Source organism: Pituophis catenifer, unplaced genomic scaffold (assembly GCF_029215685.1).
Source record: "Pituophis catenifer annectens isolate HBS135680 unplaced genomic scaffold, rPitCat1.0.hap2 SCAF_3, whole genome shotgun sequence".
Classification (NCBI taxonomy): domain Eukaryota; kingdom Metazoa; phylum Chordata; class Lepidosauria; order Squamata; family Colubridae; genus Pituophis; species Pituophis catenifer.
The window spans coordinates 182330833-182356575 of record NW_027256883.1 but is presented as its reverse complement, the minus strand read 5'-3'; the positions used below and the strand labels follow the sequence as shown (position 1 = coordinate 182356575).

Here is a 25743-nt window from a genome sequence, read left to right as displayed (position 1 = left end):
AACATTCTTAACAGTACATTAAGTTCCTAGCTAATAAATCCAGCCTGAGGAGAGAAACTAATTCCCCATAGGAAAAAAAAATGCCAACAGTTTTACTTCTATCCCACAGTTGCTATCCTGCACAACGTTTTGCATTCTCTGCAGCCCTTGAAAACAGAAAAATAATAACACATGATACTTCCAAATAAAAGTGCCACCTTTTAATATAAGGTGATAATCATTGAGAAGATTGGGAAAGAGAGCCCTGGCTGGCCGATAGATTACATTTACTTCAAAAATGATTAAGACAGACCTTCAATTGGGATTGGAGCTGCCGCACCAGTTTCTGAGACTCAGCAGCCTGGCGATTGGCATGACTCAGCTGGATCTCCATCTCATTGAGATCTCCCTCCATTTTCTTTCGCAACCTGGTAGCCTCATTTCTGGCTTTGGCTTCAGCATCCAATGAGGCCTGCATAGAATCCATGGTTCTCTGATGATTACGCCTGTAAGAAAAAAGTGTTTTAGTATGAGGCATTTAATTCATTAGCCTGAGTGGTGCGGTGGCCTAGAGGTGGAGCTCTCGCCTCGCAATAAGGAGGCTGTCAGTTCAGTCCTAGGTAAAGGCAGATATTTTTCTCTCTGGGCACAATGAGAATATATCTGCTGAACAAAACTCCACATTAGCGAAGGAAGGGCATCCAGCCAGTAAATACTCGGCTCCATTCAGTTGCCTAGACTCCACCCTGCAAGAGATTCATTGGCATCCTTCAGTTTCAAAAGACTATGGTATCGTGCTCTGGAAAGAGGTCCTAAAACAGCATATAGTGTGACTAAAAAGGCCAATTTGAGAGTGGCAATCCCTTCCACACTGAGGGCAGATACATTCTGTCCCCTGCCCAGCCTGCAGATTTCGCTGGTTCCGGGACTGCCTCTTTGCTTCAGCCTGCAGAACAAGTGTCTCTTCGAATTGGAGAAGGCCATGCTGCATCTTTAGCCTCCAAGCTGAACGATTGGAGGTCAAGGTTTCCCAGTTGTTAATGTCCATTCCCAGGGCCTTTAGGTCCCTCTTGCAGATATCCTTATATCGCAGCTGTGGTCTCCCTCTGAGGTGCTTTCTTTGCACTAATTCTCCATACAGGAGATCTTTCGGAATCCGACCATCATCCATTCTCAGGACATGAGCAAGGGATTATGGGATCATTAAAAGAAGATGATGATTTAATTCATTAGCCCAGTAACACTGAACCATCAATGTGGCCTTGCTTTTTCAACAATGCCTCTGAAAGTAGATTTCCTCACTTGTCATGAAAATCTCAGAAGATAATACCACTACAATTCATCCCATAAAGTATATTACAGATTCTCCAATATGTCATATTTCTACCTTAAATTTTCAAACTCTTCATCTTTTTCTGCCAGCTTCCTATCAACATCAGCTTTGATCTGGGACAGCTCCAATTGGATGCGCAGCGTCTTGCTCTCCTCATGTTCCAGGGCTCCCTTAAGTCACAAAAAATAAAAATATTGATAAATCTCAACAGATGTTCGCTTTCCTTCAATGTGCTATATCCTGATTATGGATTACTATCAACATTTCTGATCGTTGTCTTCCTTTTTAATTTTTTTCTATTTTTTAAAGAGATCAATTCTCATAATGACTTCCATTGACAAAGCTATGGTTGTGATTGATGAAAATTAAATTAAAATTAAAGTCCAAACAACTGGACACCATATTATCTGTGAATTAGGCAAACATCTTTATAATATCCAATAGTTCTCAGGCATTTGGAGATCTTTTGGAAAATCTAGAAATACATTTTTCTGAGCTCTAGATGCCATGCCAGACCCAGATAAATGGCCTGCTTCTACTGTAGTTTTATTTATTGGGTTTTAAATACTGGATCAAAGATACATGGAACAAGTAGCAAAAGGCAACAGCCAGACTATTGTTCTTGGACAATTTGATAATTGCTCTACTTAAATCATATTTTTTTTAAAAAAAAAAAAAACATGACTTGCTGAACAAACTGGTTGATGTAAAAGCAAGCCACTTACTCTTCATTATGTTTATACAAGCCAATGTACACTTTCACAGTTCCGTCAATTCCTATTTCATTTTTACCTCATATTACACTATTCCCTTCACACCCAATTCTTTGCAGCCTCCATTGTAGTTGAGAAGTGATTTGGATACTACTCATATTGCTTGGTATATAGAGCACATTTAAATATTTATTGACTATGGCACAACAAGCTGGTTCACATACTATGTTAAATCATAATCCATGGTTTACAGATCACAGCATTGAATATGTTCAACATGTTAAATCCAAACCAAGTAAAGCATAATATCTGCTGATATATCAAGTTTAAATAATAACAAGGCTTATCACAATCATTCAAGAGCTTACCTCAGCTTCCTCTAAGGCTGCTTGGATGTCACTCTTTTCAGTTTCCAAGCCTTTCTTCAGTTTCTCAAGTTCATGGATGGTTTTTCCACTCATGCTAATTTGATCAGTTAGGTCCATTATCTCCTCTGAAGAGACCAGAACAAATATTATACATTTATTTGTAATATGGAAACCTGGGTAACCCCCACCTATTGTTTGCATTCTCTATTATATTCGGAATCAAATTTAACTTCTAGCCTATAAGGTTAAACTCAGTTATCCCATCAGATCAATCTCACGTCATTAGGGGTAATAGAAGGTTTTGATTACATTATGCTCCATTCACTGGTTTATAGAATACTACCATTTATTCCTACCTGTATTTGTACATTTTGTATTAATAGAGTCACTTAAACAATCACCAAACTAGTATATCTAAGTGTTTTCCTTAATAATTATTAATGTCTAGGAAAAAGCAGTCAAAAGTCACATCAAAAAAGGGAAATAGAGTAAAATACTTATTCTAAAACTCTGAATATTAGGTTTATTGGCTGGGTTGGTCTTATATAGTTGGTTGAATGTAAGATTTTCATGCACACACAACTTGCTCCAAGGAGCGCAAAGCATTTCTCCTTTTATTTAAAGTCCTATGAATTATACCCATCTAGAGATGGCAACTGTTCCAAGGTGACATGGTTATCTGGGAACAGAACATCAGTCTAACATTATCCAACATATTATGGAGCTACAATATTGATCTCAGACTTACACATTTTTAAAAATACTGGCCTATCAATTTTCTACTCATTTTTTGATTAACTGGTTGGGATAAATAGATTATCTATTTATTTATCTACCGTATTTTTCGGAGTATAAGACACACCTGAGTATAAGACGCACCTTAGTTTTTGGGGAGGAAAATAAGAAAAAAGCTGATTGGCAGGTGGATCAGCCTCCTGCAATACCCTCAATCAGCTGTTCCCAGAGGTGAATTTTAGCAACAGGTTCCTTGGTTGTGAGCTCTGTGCCTTGCTTTTTTTTTTTTCTTTTTTTTCTGCCTCTGAAACTTCTGAAACACTGTTTCAGAAAAAAAAAAAATTCCTGCTTCTGAAAGCCTCCAAAACAGAGCTTCAGAAAAAAAAAAGCCTCTGAAGCTCTGTTTCTGATGCTTTTTTCAGCATCTGAAACCTCTGTTTGAGAAACTGGGCAGGGCTACGTTCGGAGTATAAGATGCACCCAGATTTTCACCCTCTTTTTTGGGGGAAAAGGTGCATTTTATATTCCAAAAAATATGGTATTTAATGGACAATCCACCTGTAATCTCTCCCAATCCCATCTTTGCAGCCTTCCCCCTGAAATTGTACCACAGAAATATGTCTATACACTTTCAATTTGCAAAAGGACAATTTTCCACTATTTTTCAGAAAGCAAATCACCTCAAAATCACCTCAAAAAGAACCATCTTTGTTTTAAACTTTTCTCTGCCTTCTTGTATAGAAGCCAATTCATACAGTCAAGTAATAAATGACCTAGAATTGAATGTATAAATCAAAATCCTGAGCCATGCTGAATTAGGTATGGATAAACATATTGGCTCACTTTACAAAAAGTATGTTAGAAAGCTGATTTATTTCTTCTACTATTTCTATCTTCTGGCCTTGTTCTACATTTCTGCTTCTGCCTTAAGGATAATTATTAAAAAGTTATACTGTGCCATTTAAAAGTGATACAGCCTTGTTGATACCTTGCAGATTCTTGTTCTCACGCTTGAGAGTCTCTAGATTCTCCAGGGACTCTTCATAGGCATTCTTGAGCTTGAAAAGTTCTGTGCTCAGGCTACGGGACTCTTTCTGAGAAGATTCCAGATCTGCTTGTGTTTCCTCATATTTCTGTTTCCACTCAGCAATGATCCTGTCAAAACCGCGTTGTTTCTTGTCCAAAGCAGCGGCAGCTGAGTTAGCTCTCTCCAGGTCAATGGACAGATCCTCTATTTCAGTCTGAAGACGATGCTTGGTTTTCTCCAGAGATGAACATTTGGCATGGGCTGCTTCCACAGCCTCCTCTGCCTCTTGTAGACGGATGGCCAGCTTCTTCCTGAAATTTGCCAATCATCCTGGTTAGATAGGGAAGGTATTGGTGCACACACTGGAGACAAAACTTCAAAAACCCTACTACTTCCATTGCATGGTGTCCTGCAACAAGTCCTAATATGGAATTTTCCCCAGCTTTCACTGCAAAAATGTTAATAGACATCACTGCAAAAATGTTAATAGGCATCACTGTGATACCAAAGTGCTTCCCTCTATCATAGAATTTTGTTTCCCAGAATATATTTAGTGTGAATGACTATTGCAGGAACTCACTTGGCTTCCTCTAATTCCTCTGTTCTCTGGATGGCATCTGTTTCATATTTGGTCCTCCATTGGGCCACTTCAGCATTGGCCTTGGACAAAGAGCGCTGGAGCTCCCCTTTGGCTTCCACCTCCTCTTCATACTGTTCCCGCAGAAGGTCACAGTCATGGCGGGATGCTTGCAAAGCATGAGCCAAAGCATTCTTGGACTGAAAAGTTGAAAATTGTTGGGATTAAAATAAAATCAATTCTTTATCAAGCTTCCAACTCTCTCCATGCCAAATAAAAAAGGGATTTGACTAGCATTGAGGCCTGGCTTGCTGCTGCCTATTTATTGTATGTATATGCTGCCCACTCCCATAATAACTCTATGAAGGTAATTATTTGTTAGGATAGCCATGGTTCATGAGAAGAATATGGATGTGTACAGTACACAGATCTGGTTTCTGCTGAACACAGAAATCAAAGACCATGCATATACCTAGCTGTTCACATATTTGTTTCACATTTATATAATCACCCATATCCCAAAATATGACTTTGGGAAGCATACAATTAAAAAAACACTGTAATTTTTTAACTCTTGGTTTTTTTTTTCCTTCCACATTTTCAGACCAATGAGAATTTGGCTATTCTATATCTTGGCTTTGAGATGAGAAGGCACCTGCCCAATGTTTATAGACCCATTTTGTCTCATCAAGAATTGCTGATTCTTGCTTACTCACTAAAAATCATGTGAATGATATCAGCAAAGGAGAAAAATAAGTGCATATGTGGTAAGCAATCAGAATCTATAGTGTTTTAATGTGGCTATGCAAAACAATTTCTAAAATGACAAGGCAAGATTGCAAATCTTCCTCAAGTTGTACAATCTGTTCAGAAATCCCCATTCTTAAATTTCAAAGTAGTATACAGCTTTAGTAATGGAGTAAAAATATACTATATCTAGACAGAAACCCTTCATTTTATTGCTTAATTCATATACTCTGAGATTTGGCCTGGTTTTTAACAACACCAGTCTGAATCCAGGAAAATCAGCTGCTCATTACCACAGATCTAATATCTATATGTTTAAATAATCACCTTGGTCTCTTCTTCTAGCTGCCTTTTGAGTTCCTCAATGGTTTGGGTAAAGGAAGTTTTGCCCCGACTCAGCTGGTTTATAAGAGATTCTTTCTCTTCAAGGAGCCGACTAAGTTCACCTGATTTTGTAAAAAAAAAAATACATATCATGATCAAATTTTCCATCATAGTATTCATAGCTTTCAATTTCTTTGGTATCTTAGATAGACACAGTAAATTTCAGGATTGGTCCTGAATTCCATTGGATATACTGTGAGTTCAACAGAAAAACTGAAAGCTGTATCTTTTCAAGAAAGTGAAAATAGTTGATATGGAACCAAAGCTGTTCTTATATTGTACATGGTTCTTGGTTACTCTGCCATGTTTGCTGTTATCATCCCGGGATTTATGAGTATGCTGTCAGATCAGTTAATAATTCATCTTTTCTTAACTAATCATTAAGAAAGGTTAATGAAACAATTACAGCAAATGTGGGTAATTTATATGCCCTCCCAGAGGTTAATGAAATACAATAGTTTTCATTATTAATCATGCTGGCCAAGATGGCCGGCAATCGTATTTTATACAATTTTCTCCCCTAAAAACCTCCATCAGTGAGCCATTCTATGGCTGAGAAACCACACATTATGCTCAAATCCAATACACAAAGATTTCTCCACAACTTCTGCTAATCATACATTCAAGAGAGAACAACATTCATATACCTCTGATAATTTCAAAAGGTAGCATTTCCATGACAGATCACAGTGGCTGAAATTCCCTCTTCTACCCACTTCTGGAATTGCTCAAATTCCCTGTTTTGTTTGTTTGTTTTTTTGTACCAAATCACATTTCCTCAATGTTCTGCAGCATCTTTAGTTCTTTCATAAGCCATAAGATATCAATGATCTATGCTATATTACTAGATTGATTTCATCTTGAGGAGACCCATTTCTGGTGCTACTCAAGGGTAAAAACAGCTCTGATAGATTTGACAGCTTAGTCTTTTCCCAGGGTCTTTAAAGTGTTTCTATAACATACCACTTTCAGTCTGCAATCTCCCACGCTGGGTGCTCACTTCAGCCAGCTGACGCTGGAGCTCATCCACTTTTGATTTGGCTTCACTTAGCTGATCCTCATATGTCCGGCAGAGTTTCTCAGCATTTGCCTGTAACAGGAAGAAAAGGTTTGGATACATCCTGGAATTGTCTAAGAATTAAATAATCAAGGAATAGGTCCAGTCTAGATTAAGAATTCTACTCCAAGGTTCAGGCTTTGGTGTGATATTCATATGGTAGGTTTGTTAGCTTCCCAACTGAATGCAAAACTGGGATCTATGAGGCATCCTAAGAAGATTTAGCTACTGTTTTTTTCCATCAGTCATTCAGAGTCCTGATCAGTAAAAGATACTACTGGAATGCAGTGAAGCTAAGGCATACAGAAAGTGGGAAGAACAGTTATTGAAATATAGTACCTGATTTCTGCATTAAATAAATATTATCTGTACTTCCAAACTGAGGGAAGACTGTCATCTTTTTTTATCGTAACAATTCTTTATTAGGAAAAATTAATTTTGGTAATTTCTACAATTAATGTCAATTGATGTTTAAAAAAAAAACAAAAACAGATTTATTTCTAGCTAAAATCTAGTTAAAATTTATTTCTGGCTAAAATTATGTTGAGCCAAAATCTTTTTTCAGTTTGTATTCTGAGATTATTTAACTATTATGACACTTTTTTTACCAGGTCTGCTGGGTTGTTGTTGTTTTTACAGCCATTAAATCTAGAAACTTGATAAGAGAAGACAAATTTTCTCAATACTTTGTCTTTTCAACAAAAGGTAAGCTTTTTAACATTTCAAAAGTACCTATATATTCTTAGAATAATGTATGTCTTCACATGTAGCCAGTTCCAAAGGGACTGTGTCAACCGTCATGATTGGCTGGGGAATTTGGAGAGTTTTAAAGTTGCCAAGCTTGAGAAAGATTGGTCTAAGCAGAAAAGCAAGAACTAGCATAGTGCAAAGGGTTGACACAAAGCCCAAAGTAGCAACTGTGGGAGGAATAAACTCTTCACCATACTGATAGCTCTTATACGAGACATGTACCACACAATAACTCTCCCCTGCCATCCATTAATACACAAACAATAAGTTTTAATAGAATTCCACATGACTCAACCATTCACCTTGTTCTTTGTGAGGTACTCAATGTTGGAAGCTAGATCATCCACTTCCATCTTCAATTCACTCTTCTCCTTTTCTAGCTTTTGTTTGACACGCTGCAAGTTGTCAATCTGCTCCCCCAGTTCAGCCGCTGAGTCAGCATGCTTCTTGCGCAGGGTGGCAGCAGTTGACTCATGCTGCAAGGTGGCTTCTTCCAGGTCCCTGCGTAACTTCAAGAACTCTGCTTCACGTTTCTTGTTCAGCTCTATTTGGCAGGCTGTGGCACCACCTGCCTCTTCAAGCCGCTCGCTCAGCTCTTCCAGCTCGTGAGCTACTTCAGCTCTTTGCTTCTCCACTTTGGCTCTGGCAGCTCGTTCTGCCTCAAGCTCCTCTTCCAGCTCCTCAATTCGAGCCTGTAAGGAGATAACAAATGATAGAAACTACCAGAACAATCTGTCCAGTTTCTGCCAGCGTTGCTTATACCTTTTCTACCTTGACTTTCACCAACATATGGATCACATTAACCCTAGATGACCAGAATATTTAGAGTATACTACTTAAAAATCCTCATTAGCTACATGGAATGTTTACCCATTTTGACTTTTGCCACAAATAATATGGTGGAGAGAGGGGAATACTTCAACTTTTCTTTCAATTGTATTATTTTGTTCCAATGAATCAATTTTGTTCCAATGAAAGCCATGGTACCCTGTTACTGTTGCTACTGTAATCCCATTTTCATTGCTCCCTTTCCAGTTAATGTCTCTTTTTATTCATGACAATATGCCTGGGAAGGGAACCTTCCAGGTGTTGCTGAAGTGCAACTTTCTGAATCTCTCACCATTTGTTATGATGGCTGTGGCTCCTGCAAACTGAAACTAAACAAGGTAAGGTAAAGATTCCCCTTGCACATATGTGCTAGTCCAGTGGTGAAATGTAAAATTTGTTACTACCAGTTCTGTGGGTATGGCTTGGTAGTGGTGGTGGGGGGGGAGGTAATGTGATGGTGGGCGTGGCCAACTTTTTTTTTTTTTACTTTTAAAAGCATTTTTTCGTCTGAAGAGGTTGTAGAAAAAATGCTTTTAAAAGCCTCTGATGATCCCAGCTGAGCCGTGCAATCATCAGAGGTTTTTTTTTTTTAACTTTTAAAAGCATTTTTTCTACAACCTCTTCGGCCAAAAAATGCTTTTAAAAGTAAAAAAAAAGTCTTGGATGATCGCGCAGCTTAGCTGGGCATGGGGCGGGGGGCACAGGGATTTTTGCTACCCGTTCTCCAAACCACCACCCATCATCGATACCGGATCAGGCGATCCAGTCTGAACCAGGAGCATTTCACCCCTGTGCTAGTCATTCCTGACTCTAGGGGGCAGTGCTCATCTCAGTTTCAAAGTCGAAGAGCCAGCACTGTCCAAAGACGTCTCCGTGGCCATGTGGCCAGCATGACTAAACACTGTTACCTTCCCACCAAAGGTGGTCCCTATTTTTCTACTTGCATTTTTTATGTGCTTTCGAACTGCTAGGTTGGTAGAAGCTGGGACAAGTAATGGAAGCTCATCCCATTACGCGGCACTAGAGATCTGAACCGCTGAACTGCCGATCTTTCAATCGACAAGCTCAGTGTCTTAGCCCACTGAGCCACCGTGTCCCTTCAAGATAGGAAGAGTCATTTGTTCAATAAATTTTTGATGTCATTCACACAATGAAGGATTGCTGAAGATAACTAAGTCAAGATATAGAGTCTGATTACCAACTGTATGTCCCAAATCTAGAACAAAATTATATTTTGTTTCCGTTCTTCATGACTCCAGATTCTGAAGTTCATCAGTGCTAGTAGGTACTGATAGAAAAGAATATTTATAGTTCAAGGTTGAGTCAGAGAGTCCTTGGTGCTCTCTGAGCTTGTTGTTTTCTTGCAGATGTTTATTATCAAACTAGGTAAAATCATCAGTGCACAAGCACCAAGGACTCTTCAGTCCTAGTAAGTCTTTCATGGGGAAAAGTGGCTTCAGAGTTTTGCAGCTCCTCTTATAATAATTGATCAGATTATTGGTATATAATCAGGTTTAACATAAAAGCATTAAATAGGGACAGAGGAAGGTTCTCATAATTTATTTTATTTCTCTTGTATGGAGTAGGGTTGAGGTATTGTTTTCCCCTTTCGGACGAACAGCTGATTGAGGAAGATAAGCAGTCCTTTTCTCATTGTTTTCAGTCTTGCAAGATCAGCAAAAGAAAAAAACTATCTTCAGACTGCTTTTGAGGGACTAAGAATAGAAATTATGGTACTATGGAAACCCTTGAAGTAACCCAATTAAGATGGTCCATCTGCGGCCTCCATTTAAACCTATATATATATTTACCTGGAGTTCTTTAATTTTTTTCTGCAGCTGAATTCCAAGAATCTGTTCGTCTTCAATTCTTGAATTTAACTGGTTCATTTCAAAGTCTTTCCTATGAAAAAATAAATAAATGTAACTTGTGCATCTTATACTCATGATGCTTGATTCTTTAACTAATGTGATAATTTGTGACATTCTTATTGCTCTCTTGCAAACAACCAAGCTCAGAAAGCAAGAAGGACTCCACAGTTCAATCCTGAGCTACAGATAGTCATAAATGAATAAGTAAGTAAGTAAGTAAGTAAGTAAGTAAGTAAGTAAGTAAGTAAATAAATAAATAAATAAATATTAATCATTCACTTTAAGGTCTGGGGCAAAGAGGAAGATCGTTTGCCTCTTGCTTCTATTTTTCTTGAAGGCAAAATAAGCATGCTAAATAAGATAAGATAAAGATAAGCATGCTTATCTTTTCTCTATTCTTCTAACTTGTCTGAATGAAACTTTTAATTGAAAATGGGAAAATCACTACAAGCAAGAGAGGCAAGTCTTAATTAACAACCAGTGTTTATGTTTCTCTGAAATCAGTAGTGCATAACATTATCTTTTGGCTATTCGCCCAAAATTGAATATTTCTCCTGCAAGCAAACTTTTCAGAGTGTCTTTTGCTAAAAACTGAATTATTACTTATAGCAAACTGAACACATTTCCTGAAATATCTTAGGGTGGAGATGTACTCCAGTTCCTGTTAATGATCTTTCTACAAAGTAGCGATGAAACAGGCATCCTTGCAGATGTTTGTTTTCCAAATCATGTGAATCGTTATGAACTCTAAAACATACACTCTATGGCATCTCTCCTTTTCTTTTCATGTGCATTTGAACAATGCCTCATATACAAGAGCTATCTTCTCAAGATGGCTTTAGGCAATGCAGTAGAAGAATAATTCTTTTTAGTCTGTTAGTATTGCTTCCATGTTCTAAGGTGGAATAAGAGTGATTAAAATAATAACATTAGATAGCAGTACTTGATTCATAATTTCTTCTGCCATTAGATTAGTGTAAAGAAATCATTAAAGTAAATGGTAAAGTAAAAGTAAAAAGAATATTATATAGAGAACATTTTATTTATTTATTTGTCAAGAACGTATTAGGTAATAAGTATAAACATGGATTGGATACATAAAATAGATACAAATAGAAGAAACATTACAATAGGGACGGTGGGCACGCTGGTGCTCTTATGGACACTCCTTATGCACATTATTTAGAGAACCAGTTTGGTTTGGTGATTAAGGCACCAGGCTAGAAAGCGGAAGGCTGTGAGCTCAAGTCTTGGCTTAGCCATGAAAGCCAGCTGTTGACTTTGGGCCAGTCACTCTCTTTCAACCCAACCCTCCTCACAGGATTGTTGTGAAGAAAATAGAAGATGGAAGGTGTATTGAATGTGTTTGCCGCTATGGAATACAAATAAATAAATCAAAATAAAACAGATAGCAGAGTATCTGATTTGGTTGGCTAAATGTCTATTTACCATTTTGAGAAACATACTTACTTTTTGAGTTTCTCCTCAAGTTGCTGTTTATCATTCTCCAGATCCATCACAGATTCTTGTGTTAGTTTTAAATCACCTTCTAGCTTGCGCTTTGCTCTTTCCAGGTCCATCCGTATCTTCTTTTCTTGCTCCAAAGAACTTTCCAGCTAGAAAGCACAAAAACCATAAAATAGTAGAAAAAATGCACATCATTGAAAAATGGACATAGGTATCAAAAATGCTCCAGGGGTTTCTAAAAAAGGGGATATGGGTTTGCAACTAGTTATAACACAATAGGTTGTCCATTCATACATACTACATAATAAGATTAGACATGAGTTCTTCCATTGTGACGGTACAATTGTCATGTGTTAACTCACATCATCCACTTGCTGTTCCAGCTTGACTTTAGCTTTGGTTAGAGTATTGACTTTGTCCTCCTCAGCTTGCAGGTCATCCAAAGCTTGTTGGTGGGCTTCCTGTAGTGCCTTTTTCTCCTTGGTTAATTTAGCAATGATCTCATCCAAAGCAGCCATTTCTTCAACCAGGTTTTTCACCTAGGATATGATTGGATAGCTTAGAGGGATATATTCATAACATGGCAGAATGAAAATCTAAACGAAAGTATAAAGCTAACCATATTAGTTCCAGATTTTGTTCGATAGTGGTTTTTATGAGTCAACAGAGAATGTAACAGTAACAGTAACAGAGTTGAAAGGGACCTTGGAGGTCATCTAGTCCAACCCCCTGCTCACGCAGGAGACCTATACTAGGGATTCAAACCGCTGAACTGCTGACCTTTCTGATCGACAAGTTCAGTGTCTTAGCCACTGAGCCACAAATCTCTGGCTATGTGTGCAATTATGTCTCAACCTTCCCAATAATCTACGCCAAAAATGCATTATTTCTACTATTTGAGATTGAAGAAAACAGAACTTTCTCTTGCTGGTAATATGCTTCTGAATCCTATGAAGAACTGAAATAGCTTAGTGCTCTTCAGGGATTTACCTGAGCTGTAAATTAAGCTCTATAGTTAGATGCAGTAAAGAGTTTCAACTGCTATAGCTAAATATATATTTTTATGCAGTATGCGAGCAATCAAGACTGTTTATGCCTTTATTGTTATTTTTTCCAGTTTTGCTCACCTTGTTTTCTGTGGCATGCTTTTCCTTCTCCACTTTGGCCAGGGTGATCTCCAGATCATCAATGTCTTTCTTCAGCTCAGCACACTCATCCTCCAGTTTTCGTTTTTTAGCAGTCAGCTCAGCATTCATTTCCTCTTCATCCTCCAGACGCTCCACCAGTTCTTTCGCTTTGGCTTCTAGCTGAATTTTGGTCTTAATCAAGAGATCACATCTGTCCTCTGCATCAGCCAAATTATCTTGCTCCTGTGAAGGACATCCAAAGCAGCACTTTACCACTCTAATAGTTCTTAGTAAAATCTCAAAACTGTATATAGATGTATGAAAATGAATATTAAAAGCTATGGTTATTTTATAGGTTGTTGTCATTTATGGACATTTAAAAAGGGACCCTCACTTCATTAGAGTGCCTTCATCTTTCCCCTGGAACAAAAATCTGGCCCATTCTTTTGTGAAAGTTTAATCATAGGTACAGAGTTAGTAATGTTTGTAGACATATATTCCTACTTCTACCACTGAATAGGAAGTGGTCTTATAGCTTTAGAACAGAGGTGTCAAACTGGTGGCCCGTGGGCCGGATGCATCACATGATGCAGGCCATGCCCATCCTAACTCCACAAAGGGAAAAAAACATCATGATACACCATGAAATGGCAACATGATGCCGCGAGTTTGACACCCGTGCTTTAGAACATCTATTAAGTATGTAAAGGAATATCAGTCTGTAAATGTTCACAGTCATGTTCAATCTGAGCTTCCACAAAGAACATGCATTCAATGCCTAAGCTCATTTGGAATGCTTAAGTACATAAGTTACTCACTGCTTGAAGCTGTAGAGACAAGTCATTCTTTTCTTGGATTATGCCGACTTGTTTCTCTTCCAGTTCCTTCCGTTTAGCTTCTGACTTCTCCAGAGCTTCCTTCAGTTTCTGTAATTCCTCCTTGAGGATAGCCATGTCCTTCTCAGTCTGAGCTGACTTGAGGAGAGGCTTGATCTTAAAGAAGAGTTTCATCCAAGACCAATTTTTCACAGCATTAAAAGCACGGATGTTCCACTGGATGGTGTAGAGTGCCTCTCTGTGAGGAATTAACAAAACATATTGAAAACGGAAAACTATGGGATAATAGGAAGTTCATCTGTGCCTCTGTCTAAACTTATGAAGAAACTGAAGATTCTGAGAGGAAAATAGAGAGAGAAAGAAAATGAAAATACTGTGCTGTAAATTATATGCCGATTTTAAAAAAAAAATCTTTAATGTTGCTTCTCCTTCTGAAAAGCAAAATATTGAAATGTACAGGTACAGTAAAGAGAAAGGTACCTCCCTCACAGAGATGTCTCACTAATCAATAAAATTCATAATATTCCAATGGATAACATGAAGCAAATGTATCTGCAGAGGTAATTTTGTTGTTATACCTTCTGGTGATGATTAACTTGTATTCAATTCGCATGAGGCGACCACGCATCCTCGCCTGCAGGAGGGTGATAATCTTAGCCAGCCGTTCATCTCGCATCTCTTCCAGTAGACCCAGCAAACCAGCTTTGAAAAATACCTGAAAGATTTATTACATACTAAAGATAGAACTGATTTCATGTTGATTTTGAATAATATATTTAAACAATTCTGAAGAATATTTCCCTTGTGCTAATTGTTTGCAATTAATTTTTGAGTAATTAATGAATGATAGTTAGAAGATATACTAGGCTTAATTCGCCATAAGCTACTTTGAGATTCTAAAATAGTCCTGTTCAGAAACAAAATATTTCTAAATGTTATATTATATTTTATTTCTTTATGAATTGTTTTAATTTATTTTTTGCTTATATATTTCCATTTCAGCTTTCTTCTTTAAGGTAGATACTGAATATAAGGTGTTTGAAGCTAACACTCAAGAAAGAAAACTGTATTATATAAAAAGAAGAATACGAATCTTAGTTTAGACATAAACATTATGTTTATCCTCAGCACTTTTCTATCACAGTAAAATCAACACATTCATTCATAAATGCTACTTGCACACCAAATACCTTGGTATGTCCAAACTTATATTGGGAGTGGTCGATGTCCAAGGAAAGCAGCAGTTTTTCTGTGGCCTTCCTGCTATCTACAAATTTGTCATCGGGTATTGCAGCTGGGTTCAAGATACGATAACTGGGAGGTAAGATTAACAGTTGAAGGAATAGATGTTTAGAATCATGAGTATTTCTTCATGTAAGCTGCTTAGATTCTAAAACGATTTACTTGGTAAAGAAAGATCTGGAAAACCATGATTTTATTGGAGTGAAGAATTAAATAATACATTAAACGATGGGGATTATTATACTTTATATGTAGTTGATAGCTCAGTATGATTTTTATAGGTCACTAATCTTAAATTAAATGGGGATGCGGTGGCTCAGTGACTAAGATGCTGAGCTTGTCGATCGAAAGGTCGGCAGTTTAGTGGTTCAAATCCCTAGTGCTGCGTAACGGGGTGAGCTCCCGTTACTTGTCCCAGCTTCTGCCAACCTAGCAGTTCGAAAGTACATAAAAAATGCAAGTAGAAAAATAGGGACCACTTTTGGTGGGAAGGTAACAGTGTTCCGTGCGCCTTTGACATTTAGTCATGCCGGCCACATGACCACAGAGACATCTTCGGACAGTGCTGGCTCTTTGGCTTTGAAACGGAGATGAGCACCACCCCCTAGAGTCGGGAACAACTAGCACATATGTGCAAGGGGAACCTTTACCTTTACCTTTAATCTTAAATATTTGTTTAGGTTATTGTTAATGAAGCTGAAGATGCCTGTTTAATACAATATAAACTTCTCCACATTTTTTAAACATCCTTTTTAAAAAGTACCAAGGGATGTCTGCAGGACTGGGGTCAAAAAAGTCAAAATGATGACTATGATGGTACAATCAAAGCTCCACATATTTTTATATACTTTGCACATGAAACACATTTAAAAACAGGCAGAGTTTCAATTGTACCGTCCTACTTGCCATTTTGATGTTTTTTAACATACCCCATGGACATCTCTGAAAATATACTACCCTCTATACAATTATTGTATAGAGTATATGACTCCATATGAAGGCTGCAGATATTCCACAAGTAATACAGTGGGCTAAATAAGCTCCCATTCACTGGACACCTTCTAGAAATGGATAAAAACTATCTATTTTGAACGTTGTAATCCAGGGAAATGAACTGGATAGGCTCCAATGATTCTACTGCTTCTATTAAATCAGAGTTCCCCAAATTTTCCAGCTTTGCGGACCAGTGAGGGAGTGGGGGAGAGGGGATGGTTTTGGGTGAGCAGCTGGCAAGCGTGTGCATGCACAGCTCCATTTGCACAAGTGGTGTGCAGTCGCACCCACCACTCATGCAAATTGAGCTTGTGTGTACGTACTTGTCCACTGCTCACACAAGTGGGGATGCATGTACACGAGCGTGCTTGTCTGCCGTTTCCATAGGCCAGTTGCAAACATCTCATGGTCTGCGGAATAAAATTCTTAGTCTGAATATATATGTGTACTTGTGTGTGTGTAATTGTAGTCTTAATGATGTGAAATTTTAAATGTCCGTATCCAATATTTCCTTCATAAATATATGTGTATACAAAGGAATAATAAAAATCCTTAACTATATGAAAAATCAAAACCCATGAATTTCAAGCATTAATTTCTTAGCCAATGCTATTTCTGATACATGAGATTATTCTGGTTTTATCACTAGAAATTTGTAGGCTAACAATAAACAATAAATGAATTGTTATTTTCCATCATTATATATGCCTTCAGAAAATGAATAAAGTTGCACTAGAAATAAATATTTATTTTTTTCTAACTCTCAGAAACCATAAAACCAACTAGAGTAACTAAATGGACATTACTGCCAGAAATAGCATTAAATATAAAGTTTATCTAGCTTTAAAAGATTGTCATTTAAGGAGTTTTGATGATTTCCCAAAATATATATGATAGTTCTAATCTGACATTAAATTCATTTAACTTTAATTACCCAAACCAAACCACAATGCTCACACAATTTGACTATTTACTCTTCCTTCTTTTCACAGAATTCTGAGAGATGCAGTTTTGTTGTTAACAGTTAGACCCTATTTATTCTGGGGTCGTGGCAATAAAACAAGAATAAAAGAGAAATAAATGTGTAGTATTTATTTATGTGTAGTCTTACCCAATGGAATTGGCCTGTACCACTTATGCCAGCAGACGAGGCATGCTACGGGTCCTGTCAGCCTGATTATTCTGGCTGGTGGGGTTCAGGAGGAGGGCCTTCTCTGTTGTTGCTCCTGCCCCCTGGAACACCTTGGCCCCCGATGTGAGGTTAGTTCCAACCCTCCCATCTTTTTGTAAGGGCTTAAAGACGTGGCTCTGCCAGTCGGCTTGGGGCCCAGTGGGAGAACAGTGCAATGGAGGTGGTTGGTTGAGTAATAACAAATCCCACCTCCCCCCCAACTCCCTCCCTGCCTTCCCTATGTGTCCTTGGTTTTAATGTCTGATTTTAACTTTTTATATTTTAACTGTATATTTAACTGCAAGCCACCCAGAGTTACCCTACAGTAAGATGAGCAGCCAATACAATTTATAAATAAATAAATAGGAGGATACTTTTAGAAATCCACGCTTTCTTCTAATGGCTAGATTCCACAACTTTACCACCTACTTAACATTCCTAGCAGGAGAGAAATGCTAGTATCTTTACATAGGAAAGAAGACGACAGGTTACCGCTGCTTGAAGTCAGCATAGAGGATCCTATTTGGAAACCCTTTCCTACAGATGCGAATGCCCTCAAGGACGCCATTACACCGCAGCTGATGCATCACCAGGAAAGGATCCATGGCTCCTGCATGGGGGGGGGGGGGGAGAGAAGGTGTCTTCAGCAATAACAACTTCTTCTCCAAACTAAAGAACTTAATCCTAAATAAGGTCATAAGAGCCTTGGTGGCGCAGCAGACTAAAGCACTGTTAAATAGCACCAGCTGCCTGCAATTACTGCAAGTTCAAATCTCACCAGGCTCAAGGTTGACTCAGCCTTCCATCCTTTCAAGGTAGGTAAAATGAGGACCTGGTTTGTGGGGGCAATAAGATGACTTTGTATAAAAAAGAACACCGCTTGGGGGGGGGCCAAAAGCCCTACTAAGCAGGTATATACAAAAGTATGAAGGCTATTGCTTAAGCCGCCCTGAGTCTCCGGAAAAGGGTGGCATATAAATCAAACCAATAAATAAATAAATAAATAAAATGAAGGGAAAATACATGAAATACTGTCCAATTAAACAGTCATAGTTACCAAAAACAAGGAAATGGGAGAATTAAAAGGTGAGAAAAGAAATTAATACCTTTTCACCCTGACAGTTATCTAGATACCGGTACAAGTTTCAAAATGGTTAAGATGCCAGCCTTGCTCAATATTTTAAAAAAACTTAATGCCACTTTTTGCGTTATGTGCAACAAAGAAGTCAGTGCTAAAAAAAAATAAATACAGTGTCTTATATACGGACCTTAACCCGGGCATTTCATCACATCTATTTTATGTAAATCTTTTTTACATTCTGTACCTGGAGTCTTTGTTTCATTAGGGATAATGCAGCGGACAAAATGGGGCTGGGTAGCACGCAAATTGGTCATCAGTTTGTTCAGGTTTTCCTGTAAGGCAGACATATAAAGTTAAATAGTTTCATTTGCTCTCATTCCATTCTAAGTCAAATTTTAACATGTATTACTCCTGCCATGAACCAGCCGTATTTTCCTCAATGCAAAGCTGGCCCCAATATTATAATCTTCTCTGAGCCCTTTCTCTCTGTGTCCTCTGTTAGAAATAAGCCAGGAGTTTGGTCAGGAAAAAAGGACAAAAAGGTTCTTCCTTCTGGATTTCACATCCAGAGAAGAGCTTTAAATAGATTGGCATGAAAGTGTTGTTGTTGTTTGTAACCTAGACATTGTCTTAGAATGAAGCTTCTATCTGGAAGGTGGAATAAAAATCTTCTCTCTCTCTCTCTCTCTCTCTCTCTCTCTCTCTCTCTCTCTTTCTCTTTCTCCTTCTTTTTCTCTTTCTCTTCTTCCTACTTTTGAAATTCCAGAGAAAATTTCTCACATAGCAACATAAATTTTGGGTTCAATTGTGGTTGTAAATTGAGGACTACCTGTACTTGCGCTAGATGTTGGGACACAAGTACGTAAAGGCAGTATTTGCATGACGACATCATCCTGCCTATAATATTGTCATTTTGATTTCATTGCAGTTTTCTGTGGACATTGATGGACACAAAGATAATTGGTAATTATGAGAAGAATTTGGCTTCTTTTTTGTTTGTATTGTCCGCAGAATGGACATACACACAAAAAGGCACATAGATATAGCATGATTTTTATGATCATATCTGAATTATTACTGATGCTATCTACAGGTGTCTTGGAAAATAACTTACTTATCCAACTCACTTTATATGTGACAAAGGTGGCACTGCAGATTCAACCAGATGAAAATTTTATTATGCAATGCTCTACATAAATGTTCAGACAATTATGTCTCCCACAGCAAACTTACCCCTATTTGGCTATCTAATCTAGAAATTTCCTGTAATTAGTTACAGATAACATATGGCAGCTAAACATCTCTCTTTTACAAGATGAGTAACATGACATATATACATATACACATACACACATATACATACATACATACATATACAGTACATATCATGCTACTCATTTTGTAAAAGAGAGATGTTTAGAAAGTACACATATACATAACCATACATCATACATACATACATACATACATACATACATACATAGATACCCTGTTTCCCCCAAAATAAGACATCCCCTGATAATAAGCCCAATCGGGCTTTTGAGCGCATGGCAATAAGGCCAAGCGCTTATTTCAGGGTTCAAAAAAATATAAGACAGGGTCTTATTTTCGGGAAAACATGTTTTATAGATAGATAGATAGATAGATAGATAGATAGATAGATAGATAGATAAATAGAGAGAGAGAGAGAGAGGGAGAGAGAGAGAGAGAAGCAGAGGGAGAGGGAGAACATATACATACATACATGCTGCTATTCAGTTCCAACAAGACAACTAATAATGATTAAAATGGAAACAATATTTATTCAAAAAATGTAACATAAACTTAAAATAAAATCAATCACTGGAGGATAAGTGATTAAAAAACTAGAGAAAGAAATATATCTTTATAACTTGTCTACATAAAAAAGTGGGGGCCAAATACAGATTCCAAGGATGAGCACCCAATAGCTGGAAGCAATGCAGGAGAAAGCCCTTTTCCACATCATAAATTTGTGAGCTTTTGACAACGGGGGCATCTGTGCAGGCTCATAATGGGATATGAGATCTTTCAGATAGTTAGGTCTAAAGCCATCCCGATAATGTGGAGCTGAGAGTCAGATTGCTATAGTGGTAAAGGCACAAGGCTAGAAACCAGGAGAGTGTGAGTTCTACTCCTGCCTTAGGCACAAAGCCATCTGGGTGACCTTGGCTTAGTTACTTTCTCTCAGTCCCAGGAAAGAGGCAAACCACTTTTGAAAAACCTTCGGAAAAAAACACCTGCAGGGACTTGTCCAGGCTGTTTCTGAGAATTGGACATGATTGAATGGAAGAAAAAATGTGGACCTGCTCATTTCACCCCGACTCAGCTGAATCTCAGTCTCTGAATCCAGTTTCCCGCTTAAATTTATCTCATTCTCTCTTATCCAGCCCTTTCAATGATCTCAAGAACTTTCTCTTCTAAGTTCTGAAACCTTGGCTCTCAGTCAAAGGGACTTCACAGAGACAAATACAATTTATTGGTTCAATTAGAATTAGGTCTAGCTAGTTCTCTCCCAAAGCAGAAAAGTCGGGGGGTGGGTGGGTAGTTGTTCCAAGCACTGTAAAATCCACATTTGTTTCCTTCTTCCCAAAGGTTTTCCTTCCTGCAGGCAATAGTGAGGAGAGAAATAGCACAGACTTAAAGTGATGTTTATGTAATAAATTATCTAAACATCACTGCAAGTCTTAACTGCCTCTCCCTCAGCAACGGAAAAGCAGCCAGGAACCATGTAGAACAAAGACACCACCGGAGCAGAAATAAGCATTTCCCTATCATAGAGGGAATTAGTTTTCTTTCAAGTATTCTTCCAATTCAATTTGAATGTGAAATGAAGATGTTCACCAAGAACTGATAACACAGGGACAATCACTATTGTGAATTCCCTCGTATCTTTTTTGCCAAGAAAGGAGAATACTGGACCATTTGGGGAGAAGAACCAAGCTTTAAGGTGTCTGCCTGGGATTCAAATTTATAATTGGTGACTTTTAGAATGTTACCTGGAAGAACTGTCCAATGTACCTATTAACTGAATCAAGTACAATTCTGTAGAGTTTAACCAGTGATTTTTGTTCCAAAGTATCAAAGGCTTACCTTGTGCATTGAAGACACAGTTTGGAATGAAGCTGCCTTCTTACGCTTTTCTTTGACACCTGCCTTGTGGGGCTCATCTATCAAACAAAATTTCAGTATATTACTTTAGTGGGACTAATTTAATTTGGGTACTCATTTAGTTTTTAACAACTGTGAGATTAACTCTAGTTTCTAAACAATTAATATTTTAAGTCTACTTAGTCATTCAGCCTAGCTGGTTCATTTATTTATTTATTATTTATTTATTATTTAAATTTTTATACTGCCCTTCTCCCGAAGGACTCAGGGCAGTGCACAGCCAACACTAAAACACACATATAAAAAAAATTAAAAGCAATTTAAAAATATATTAAATAATTTGGCCCCAGTCTTATTAAAAACTAAAACAACCATTAAAATTCATGTTTAGGCCAGCCCAGCTTGTTGAAACAATAAGGTCTTGAGGGCACGGCGAAAGGCACATAGGTCAGGGATCATCTGTATCTCCGGGGGCAATTCATTCCAGAGGGCATGTGCCCCCACAGAGAAGGCTCTCCCCCTGGGGGTCACCAGTTGACATTGTTTCTTTATGAGAGACTGCCAAGACTAAATACTGTTTTCAAATCATTAGAATACAAATAAAATGAGGACCTAAAGGAATGAATCAATTTACATAATTATATAGTGAAATATTTTAAATGATCTATAGCAGGGGTATCAAACTCAAGCCCGTGGGCTGGATGCGGCCCATGGGGTGCTTAGATCTGGCCCGCAAGGCCACCCTGGAAACAACAAAGGTCCGGCCAGTGGTGCATCTGCCAGTGAAAATGGAGCTCGGGAGGGCCACGCATGGGCCTCCCAAGCTCTATTTTCACTGGCAGAGTGCTAACAAAACAAACAGCTAGCAAAAGTGGCATTTGTTCACACGAGTGACGTCGAGTTGGTCACACCCACCCTGATCACGCCTCCCTCCCCACCCGAGGTCAAACACAATCCTGATGCGACCCTCAATGAACTCAAGTTTGACACCCCTGATCTATAGGATAGTCTATAACTTTAGCATGAGCACCCTTATGCCTCTTGGCAATTCTGGTGAATAAAGGAACAGCTTTCCTCAAATCTTTGCTTCTACAACTTATTCTCAAACTCTTAATTCACTTGAACTTGCCTGCAATTTGGCAGTTCAAATCTCACCAGGTTCAAGGTTGACTCAGCCTTCCAACCTTCTGAAGTGGGTAAAATGATGACCCAAATTGTTGGGGGCAATGTGCTGACTCTAAACCACTTAGAGAGGGTTGTAAAGCACTGTAAAGCAGTATATAAGTCTAAGTGCTATTGCTATTGCTATTGCTATTGCTATTGAAGCCAAAATACAATATCCACAAATGATATGTTCTCAGAACATACTTAAGATATACATTGTTTAAAATGAGATATGGAATGCTTATTCCTCTTGTGATAATAAGAAAAAAGGCAGGTGGACTACATATTCTAAGGCTAGACAAAAATTCAGCAGGCTTGATTGAACCCATAATTCTAAACCATTTAAGTTGTGCACAATTCTCTTTCTGCTTATAGTCCCAATGTTTAGTTACATTCTTTTCAAGAGAGATTACCAACTATATCTTATTGGTTTACAATTATTTATGCTATTGCCTTTGAAATATTTGATGATAAAATTTATTTTATCATGTCTTTTGCATCCTAATCTGAGCAATGAGTTGATTCATACCTTATCTTTCTTGATCACTTCAGTTGATCAAATTCCATAACATGGATCTGTTTATATATTTTATTTATTAAATTCTACCTATCATGCCAATCAAAGATTTTGAATACTATATAAGGGATCTCAACTGCTTATCTGCAACAGTGTTTTCAGTGATGTGTGTGGTCTTTTAGGAGCCTATCGTTTCAAATTTTAGATATAATAGAGAAAAATTGTGAGGGAAATATAAAGAAAAGAGATTGTTTCCTGGAAAATCCTGACTTTTGGAAATTGAAAATTTGATCAAGTAGACCTTTCATTAATGTAGCATAACTGTTCCTATGTTCACACATATACTATCTTCAGTGCCATATAAAATAAGCAGGTATGGCAATACAACTCACCTGAAGAAGAGCTGACATAGTTTTCATATAAACTATTCAACAGCTTATTTTGGGATTTCTGGAAGACACCTACCACTGTCTCATTCAAGGGATCCTTATTCTTATCTAGCCAGCCAATTATACTATAAGGCACCTGTTGATAAATGGCCAAAAACAACAAAATCAGAACAAAGTAAGCATTAATTTAAAGTTTATAAGGTGGGAAGTTGGGAACTATTACATACCACTCCTGCATAATGCACCACCTCAAAGTGGGCTTCATATTTGCGCCTCTTATCTGGCCGAGGCTTCTGGAAGTTGGGTGATTTCCCAATGTGATTGTCATACAGCTTGGCCTTGAATGTCATATCAGAAGCCTTGGGAAACATACATTCTTCCTCCAGAATAGAGAGAATACCAAGTGGCTATAAGAAAAGGATATTCATCAACATTTTAGTAGCAATCTTAATTGGTCTTATATTTACTTAATCCAATAAAATGGTGGACCACTCACAGTATAAATAATTAGTAATTCACACATTATTAATTATTAATAATTAATTTTGCCTATTCTGAATTAGGGATCGTATGAAGTTGGAGTTTTCAGAACAATGGACAGATTTGTGTATATTTTGACAAGTAGAACTATTCTACTCATATGAAAACAGCTTCGTGTGGCAGGATCACAATAGTTCTGAGCTATATTTGGATCAATAATTTGGATCAATAAAAATAACTTTCATAAGACTATTTTATCATATGGTAAGAAATTGATTTTGAAATTATTCTTTTCATCTCTAAGTATCTGTATTTGCTTTCTTTTATTTATTTGTTATTTTTTTGCCTCAATTCTACTTTTAAAAGTGTTTGAATTTTCCTCTCTGAATATGTAATATTCTGGAGCAAAACACCTTGGTTTTATTGACATTTCTTTATTTTCTCATTCAAAAGATATCGTAAAATTATATGCTTTATTCTTCTTTGTAGATAGATCTGGAAATAAAGGAGAACCCGGAGAATTTTTTAAAAATGTAAATAAGGACTTCACCAGTGGGAATTAAATGCCTAAAAATAGATCTGTAGGTGCACAGTACAGAACATTCTTTTTCAGCAAAACAACAAAGAATAGATCCTCAGTAGAGTGATTGGAATAAGTTAAGTTAGAATACAGTTAAGAATTTAAAAAAAAAAAAATAAGATAGTGAGGAAGAAGGATGGCAGTAAAAGTGAATTATTTTGCCCTAGTTTTAAAAAGCTTAGCCAGATAAATTCACTGTTGTTCATATAGAAAAAAATTCGGAAGTAAGAGAATAACAGAACAAGTTGTACTCGTATACTTCTTTACATAGCTGATTTATTTATAATACAACATTCCTAAACCTCTCGCTATTGTATCTCTTAACTTTACCTTTTCAATCAGATCAATGCAAGCCTGCAAGTCCAAGCCAAAGTCAATGAAGACCCATTCGATTCCTTCTTTCTTGTATTCTTCTTGTTCCAAAACAAACATGTGATGGTTGAAAAATTGTTGCAATTTCTCATTGGTGAAGTTGATGCATAACTGTTCAAAGCTGTTAAACTGCAGGCAGGAAATGAAACAAAAGGAACTTGAGACTCTACCACCTACCTAAAATATAATCTTTATTAGCACCCTCTGAAAAGCATCAAAGCATTTTGTCCTTTTTGTATATAGTAACTTTCTAATTTGTAAATATACAACTTCAGGCATATATATAACAGAATGGCAAGAACTAAAAAATGTAATTATAAACTTTGTCAAAGAAATATTTAATATTTTTGTAAGCAGCTCACAGTTTTATCAGTTGTGCTGTCAAATTTTATGGCACAATTTTTGAAATTCTATGTTTATGACAATAAAACTATTGTATATGTCCTAAAATGAACTTTTCACAAATTCAAACACAAAAGAAAAACCAACCAAAACTATCCTACATTCCTACAATACTGTCCTACAATATTTTTAAAATTGCTTATACTTCATATGGACCCTTGCATTGTTGCAGCCCTGACTTCTTTTCAGTAACAACACAGTATTTCCTGAAAGATTGCCCATCTTGTTTGTTTGTTTGTTTGTTTGTTTGTTTGTTTGTTTGTTTGTTTATTCATTCATTCATTCATTCATTCATTCATTCATTTATTGGTTCAATTTATATGCCACCCTTCTCTGGAGACTCAGGGCGGCTTACAATGCGTTAAGCAATAGCCTTCATACCTTTGTATATACCTGCTTAGTAGGGCTTTCGGACCCCCAAGCG

General features: G+C 37.3%; 1 protein-coding gene across 2 annotated transcripts in view; it reads right to left on the bottom strand.

Annotated features, from left to right (window-relative positions):
* The window catches only part of MYH7B (myosin heavy chain 7B), a 54407-nt gene that overhangs the window by 3929 nt on the left and 24735 nt on the right, over nt 1-25743 (bottom strand). For both annotated transcript variants that reach the window (XM_070941658.1, XM_070941659.1), the window contains 21 exons: nt 24876-25046; nt 23713-23892; nt 23489-23621; nt 21398-21474; nt 18531-18618; nt 17698-17815; nt 14990-15113; nt 14378-14514; nt 13782-14037; nt 12964-13206; nt 12199-12375; nt 11840-11985; nt 10310-10400; nt 7973-8362; nt 6827-6953; nt 5807-5925; nt 4736-4932; nt 4117-4466; nt 2394-2518; nt 1367-1482; nt 293-485 (listed from right to left, as the gene is read on the bottom strand). In XM_070941658.1, coding sequence (XP_070797759.1) covers nt 293-485; nt 1367-1482; nt 2394-2518; nt 4117-4466; nt 4736-4932; nt 5807-5925; nt 6827-6953; nt 7973-8362; nt 10310-10400; nt 11840-11985; nt 12199-12375; nt 12964-13206; nt 13782-14037; nt 14378-14514; nt 14990-15113; nt 17698-17815; nt 18531-18618; nt 21398-21474; nt 23489-23621; nt 23713-23892; nt 24876-25046 — 3558 coding nt within the window. The remainder of the gene's footprint in view (nt 1-292; nt 486-1366; nt 1483-2393; nt 2519-4116; nt 4467-4735; nt 4933-5806; nt 5926-6826; nt 6954-7972; nt 8363-10309; nt 10401-11839; nt 11986-12198; nt 12376-12963; nt 13207-13781; nt 14038-14377; nt 14515-14989; nt 15114-17697; nt 17816-18530; nt 18619-21397; nt 21475-23488; nt 23622-23712; nt 23893-24875; nt 25047-25743) is intronic.